General features: G+C 52.5%; 1 protein-coding gene across 6 annotated transcripts; it reads right to left on the bottom strand.

Moving 5' to 3' along the window:
• Positions 1–720: 720 nt before the first annotated feature.
• Positions 721–5,261, bottom strand: ARMCX2 (armadillo repeat containing X-linked 2). 6 transcript variants are annotated; one of them, XM_045880768.3, is made up of 5 exons: positions 5,119–5,207; positions 4,445–4,871; positions 3,839–3,902; positions 3,438–3,510; positions 721–3,094 (listed from the first exon to the last, which is right to left on the bottom strand). In XM_045880768.3, exon 5 carries the CDS (start codon positions 2,963–2,965, stop codon positions 1,154–1,156), a length of 1,812 nt encoding a protein of 603 aa, XP_045736724.1. In that variant the 5' UTR covers positions 2,966–3,094; positions 3,438–3,510; positions 3,839–3,902; positions 4,445–4,871; positions 5,119–5,207; the 3' UTR covers positions 721–1,153. The 6 variants fall into 6 exon arrangements, with proteins under 6 accessions (XP_045736724.1, XP_064430462.1, XP_064430463.1 ...); XM_064574392.1 differs by having other exon boundaries at positions 4,338–4,871; XM_064574393.1 differs by having other exon boundaries at positions 4,445–4,504; positions 5,119–5,204.
• Positions 5,262–5,800: the final 539 nt, after the last annotated feature.

A 5,800-nucleotide genomic window follows, 5' to 3' on the forward strand; every position in this document is an offset into this window, starting at 1 on the left:
ACACCCAGTGCTCCATTCAGTACATCCCCTCTTTAATACCCATCACAGGCTAGCCCATTTCCAGTCTTTTTAAAAAAGATTTTATTTATTTATGAGAGAGAGAGAGCATGAGCGGGGTGGGGGGGTGGGGTGAGGGAGAAGCAGGTTCCCCACTGAGCAGGGAGCCCCATTCAGGGCTCAATCTCAGGAATTTGGGATCATGACCTGAGCCGGGGCTCAATCCCAGGGCCCTGGGATCTTAACCAACTGAGCCACCCAGGTGCCCCTCATTTGCAGTCTTGATGCCTAACTGCATCCCAGCTCCAGTCCATTTTGCACATTGCCACCAGATTATTTTTCCTTTTGTCAAAAATGTCCAGTAACTCCCAGGATATGTCAGGGTATCTCAGTCTCAGCTGGGGGTTTGGGATCTCTCCCCAAATTGCCTCACCCTTGATTTCCACTTTTTTCTCTCATCACTTCTCTTCCGACAGCTTCCATTTCAGGCAAATTGATTACCTTCTTACCCCAGGAACGGATTTCCCACCTGACTATCTTCAAACCATTTTCCCCACCTGAAATCTCTTCTGTGTTTTTTCATGCTGTCCCTTCAGAGCCCAGCTTAAAGCTTTCTAGCAACTTCTTCATTTAACCAGACAGCATATATTTGACAATGAACATATGCCCAGGTGCTATTAGTAATCCTTTTGTACTTATGTACCTTACCTCACCAGCTAGATTTAAAAACATGAGAACACTTTTTTTTTGTCGGTCAAAACATACAACTTTATTGATGATACACAAATGAAGTCTTTGGTGGATAAATTCAAGTCAAAACAAATGACAGAAGTGTAGGCTATTTCGATGGACAGGTTCACTGTCAGTTCACATAGAGGAACCAGTAAAAATATTTCCATTCGAGCAGCACGATTAAAGTCACAAATGTGTTTTCAGTACAAGAGGACTATTTATTTGGTATTCATAAAATGGTTCAGCTTAAAGCTGGAGACTGTCACAGATAACATCATTCTGGATGATACATTATTCAAAACTGGCAGCTGAAAGGATCCCTTTATTACATGAACAAGTGGAAAAGCAGTAACTTTCAATTTTCATTGCTTCCAGACTGGAAAATCAAGAAATTTCTTCAAGTCTTTTGAGAGCACATAGCCAATCAGAATTTGTCCACTAGTTTTATAACCTTCACTTTCACCAAGAGGTCATGGTGATCGGCTAAGGCTCGAATTTTCTTAACGCAGACTCCAGATGTAGTGCATAAGTAAAAAAGGGAACCTTTATTGAATTCTCTGTAGTTGAATACTTCTGCTCTGAGATTGTCATAGATGATCTCAAACAGAGTAAGGGCATTAATAAGAATTTCTGATTCCACATAAGAATTATAAAGGGAACTAAAGGACGATGGCACTTGGGTGCTGAGCAGTTTTTTTAACATATCTGGATTTTCAGCAAAATTCGAAAGTATTTTCAAAATCTCAACCTTGATTTTTCCACCTCCCTGAGATAGCAAACGGAAAAAGTTTGCAATGGAGTTGACAAGCAGGTGCTGGTAGTCATTGGTAATAGTCATGTTTGTTAAAAATTTTAGTCCAACTACCTGTACTGCTGAGTTCAAATTGGAGGCCATGATATCATCCATCACTTTATTCATGTATACCTGAAGTCGGCCCTGATTTTCATAGTTCTCACTCAGGTTATTCATGGCCATTAAGGCTTTTTCCTTAATGTGGGGATCAGTTTTGTTGATCATGTTTGCAATAATTGGGAGGCCTCCCAATTTGCGAATTGTGTCTTGGTTGCATGAATAATTGGCATTGTTGCTCAGAGTGAGCAAAGCTACCTGTTGGATGAAAGGATCATCCGATTTCTGAAGCAAAGCAAGGACTTTCCTGAGGTCTCGGACACCGAGAATCTCATCTATTTCATAAGGAAAGGGGCGCTTCTGCATGGGAACAGGTCTCCTCCCTCTCCCTCTCTGCTGGGTTTCAGGCTCAGAGTCTGACTCCGACTCTGTGTCAGTCCACCCGGACTCCCCTTCCTCAGAATCGGGGACCTCTGCCAGGAAAGCCTGTCCCCCATTAGCAGAGGCTGCAGCAGCCGCTGCAGCCCCATCCCCAGGGCGGAAGCCCAGCCCCAGTTCATCTACTTCCACCTTGTTTTTCTTGCCCTTGCCCTTGCCCCCAGTCCGAGACCTGGTTCCCTTGGCTCCACCTTTGGGTACAGCTCCAGTCGCTGACCCAGCCTTAGGTATAGCGCCGGTATGAGCCCCAGGGGTCGCTTTCTTGGAGGGTGCTGCTGTTCTGGGGGATCCTGAAGTCCCAGGAGCCTCTGCAGCCCCAGAAGGCACTGGCGCGGCAGGAGGGGTTGCGGGTACAGGAGCCTCCGCAGCCTCTGCAGCTGCTGCCGCCTCGGTAGGCGCTGGCGCCCCGGGAGGCACCGCGGGCCCCCCGGGGGCCTCTGCTGTGCCAGGGGCTTCCGGCAGCTTGGGAGCCCTTGCCACTGTGGGGGCCTCTGCAGCCACGGAAGCCTCTGCCTCCCCGGGGGGTGATGCCATTGAGGAAGCCGCTGTGGCCCCGGCGACTGGTTCAGCCTTAGGCCCAACCCCTGACCCTTCTGCCTCCTGGACCTGATTTCCGGCCCCACTCTGAGCCTCAGCACTGGATGCAGCTGGGGCCACTGCCTCAGCGCCAGCTGCGTCCAGAGCAGAGGCTTCATCCTGGGCCCTGTCCTCTGCCCGAGTGCGGACTGGGGTTGGAGGACCGAATCCCGGCCCCAGGTCAATGGTGAATCCGGCCCTTAGTCCGGCTCTAGCCCTGGCTCCAGTCCCAGCCACAGCCCTGGTCTTGGGCTTGGCCATTCTCTTCTTTGTCTGGTTTCTTCCCCTGGCATATTTGTAGACACAGTACCAGGCACTAGCTCCAATCACTATCCCGGCCGCGACGCAGCCAGCGTCTCGAACTCGGCTCATGGTGCAGCTGGAGTAATTCTCTGATCCAGGGCGTGGAGCTGGCTTGCCTAAACGGGATGTGTGCACGTCTGGGCGAGGCACTTCCACTCAGACTCACAGGTTTTCCCCAGGCTGCAAGCCGAGCACGACCTGGGAGAAAGAACAGAAATGAGACTTAAGGCTCTGGCTCACTTTGTGCTTAAGCAGGCCTACGTAGAGGAGAGCTTGGAAACAGAATGCTTGGTGAGTGAGCTAGTACCCAGACACAGGACCCAGGCTGTCTAAGGTTTTCTATACCTTCATCCCTAGCTGGCCCTACCCAATGCCAATACATAATTTCCCAGCCCCTAAATGGGGGATGAGAGGCAGTACGGACATTAGGAAAGCTGGTGAAGGGCAGGAAAAACAGCAGAGACCCCAGATGTTGCTCTGATCCTCCCCCCACCACAGGCACCCCCAAGGGTTCCCAGATGGTGCTCATGCACATACCAACCTGCTGGGAGCAGGAGCAGTTAACTTTTTTCCACCAGGCTTGTACTTGTGCAGGGCCCCCAATTCAGACAGACCTGCAGACAGAACCCAGAAAGGGTGTTTTGGGGTCTTTGGTAGATGGATTCCATTTCCTTTCCTGATTTGAATCCTTATGGGCCAAGTTCTCCCCTCTCAGGGATCCTCTTTCCCTCCTTAACCCTTCCTCCTCAAACCAGTAGTTAAGAAGGCGGATGCCACACCCCTTTCTCTGCACCAAAAAGGACAAGCCCGAGGCAAGGGTGTCTTGTAAAGAGGGAGAAGATGGGGGGAAGAGGAGCCTCTGGTCCCAGACTCTGCTCTGGTTTCTGCCATACCCACACCAGGGCTTCCCAGACAGTTCCCACCGCCCCCCCACCCACTGACCTCCAAGGATTCAGGGCTGTTTCCTCTTCCTTCAGTTCAGTGAAAGCTTCATCCTAAGGACAGACTGAAGGGCAGAAATATAGACACCAGAGGTTGGAGACTGAGAGCCCGGTGGATGGAGACCCAGCACCCAAGTCCCCATAATTGCCTTCTAGCATTCGCGTACCAGAATGACAACCTCTCAATTCCCTCAACTCTTCTTACCCCTCCCATCCCACACCAATCTCCCCCCTCCTGCGCAGACTCCCCAGGCACTCAACCCCTCCTTCCTTTGGCCCCGCCCCGCCCGTCCGCCATTTCTCCGGGACACACAGCCACACCCCTTCTCCTGCACCGAAGCGGGAGGGGCGGGGCGAGGGTGCAGCAAAAGCTGGATGGGACGCGGGATGAGGGATTACTGCCCAACAATCTAGTGTCTTCCTCCCATGACCACCCGTCCTTCAGTCCCCAGCCCCCAGACCTAGCATAAGCCTACAGAACAGGGGCCCCGATGTCTGACCTTTCGGTTCGAGGGTCGTGATTTTCCACTGTTTCTCCGTTCTGGGCTCCGCCTCCCACCCCCCCACCCAAATTCCCTAATAACCGCCATGTCTCCCTCCAGCGTACCAGAACTCCTTTTCCAGGACTGAATAAACGGGGGTGAAGGGCTGTGTGGGTTGGAGGTGTCTGGAAAGCAGTCTGGGAGTTAGCACAGCGGTTTAATACCAGATTCTCTCAGGGTCCCCCCCTCCTGTGAAGCCCAGACAGCGCCAAACCCGCCATCTCCCCTCCAGAGGCTGGCACACCCATTTTCCAGCACCCCAAAAGGACAGGGGGCCGGCCGGGGTGGGGGGGGGAGAGGGAAAGTGGAGAGGTGGTCGGGGGAGGTATCAGCAAAGTGAGAGTGAGAGTGAACGGGCCGGGCCGGCTTGTTTCCAAACTGCGTCCCCTCCGGTCACCCTTGCCCAACCACCCCGCTGGCCTTATATGCGCTGCCACGTTTATTTCTCTTCCCTCCTCCTCTCAAAACAGGACGGGATGTGGGGTGCGGGGCCTGAGTGTCAAAAACAAAACCAGAAAACACTGTCTGGGAGAGGAAGTAAGCGGATTCTCCGCAAGTATATCCGAGTCTTTAGGTCCCCCCCCCTCCCCGCCGCCCACCAAAATGAGCTGCGACTGAGCGCGGGGATCTGGAAAGCCGGCCAGGAGCGGGCGAGGCAGAGGCACCCGCGGCCTCAGACTCCCGCATCTCTGAGCTACCCCTTTCAGGAGTGCCAGGCTATGCCCACCCTCACACCCACCTGCCCGGATCTGGGGGAATTTTCTCCTCCTCCTCCTCGCCTGGGTTAAACGCACGGCAGTGCGCAGCGCAAGAGAGCTGGTACCCAGAGGAGGACGGAGGACGGCAGTCAGGGCTTTAAGTACCTTTGCCCACGTCAGCTCCTGGTCACGTGAGAGCTGCATCGCCAGTAAGCGTGGGTCCCCAATTTCCACTCCCACCGAGAGCATGAGCCCCCTCCTTTAGCCCCACTCCCACCTCACCCCACCACATCAGGTCCTGTCGCTCAATTTTTTTTTTTTTTTGTCTTTGTAGTCCCAGAGGCCAAAAGTAGCCCCTTCTCCCTGTGTTAGAATTTGCCTTTTTCTAGATACCGGGATGGGATGCATCCTCTTGGAGGGCTATTGGCAAGTTTTACTTTTGTGTGTGTCTTTCATTCGTTTCATTCTTTCCTGGGCAACTGGACACTCTCCCTTCGCTCCACCTTCAATCCCCCATCCACTGGTGCCCACCGTTTCCCTTGCAGTTGGGCCCCTGTTCCAGTATAGGTAAGAGGCAGAGTGTCAGAAAGGAGACAAGGAGTGGGAATGGGGTCTGTATTTTTGTAACACTTCTCCGATTTGTTTTTAAAGAGATCACCACCCTTTATTATTACAGGAGGAAAATACCACAGTGTGGGAAGCAGCAACAAAAACGAGCTGCAT

Source organism: Mirounga angustirostris, unplaced genomic scaffold (genome assembly GCF_029215605.1).
Source record: "Mirounga angustirostris isolate CCGP_5_RB_7025 unplaced genomic scaffold, mMirAng1.0.hap1 SCAF_11, whole genome shotgun sequence".
Classification (NCBI taxonomy): domain Eukaryota; kingdom Metazoa; phylum Chordata; class Mammalia; order Carnivora; family Phocidae; genus Mirounga; species Mirounga angustirostris.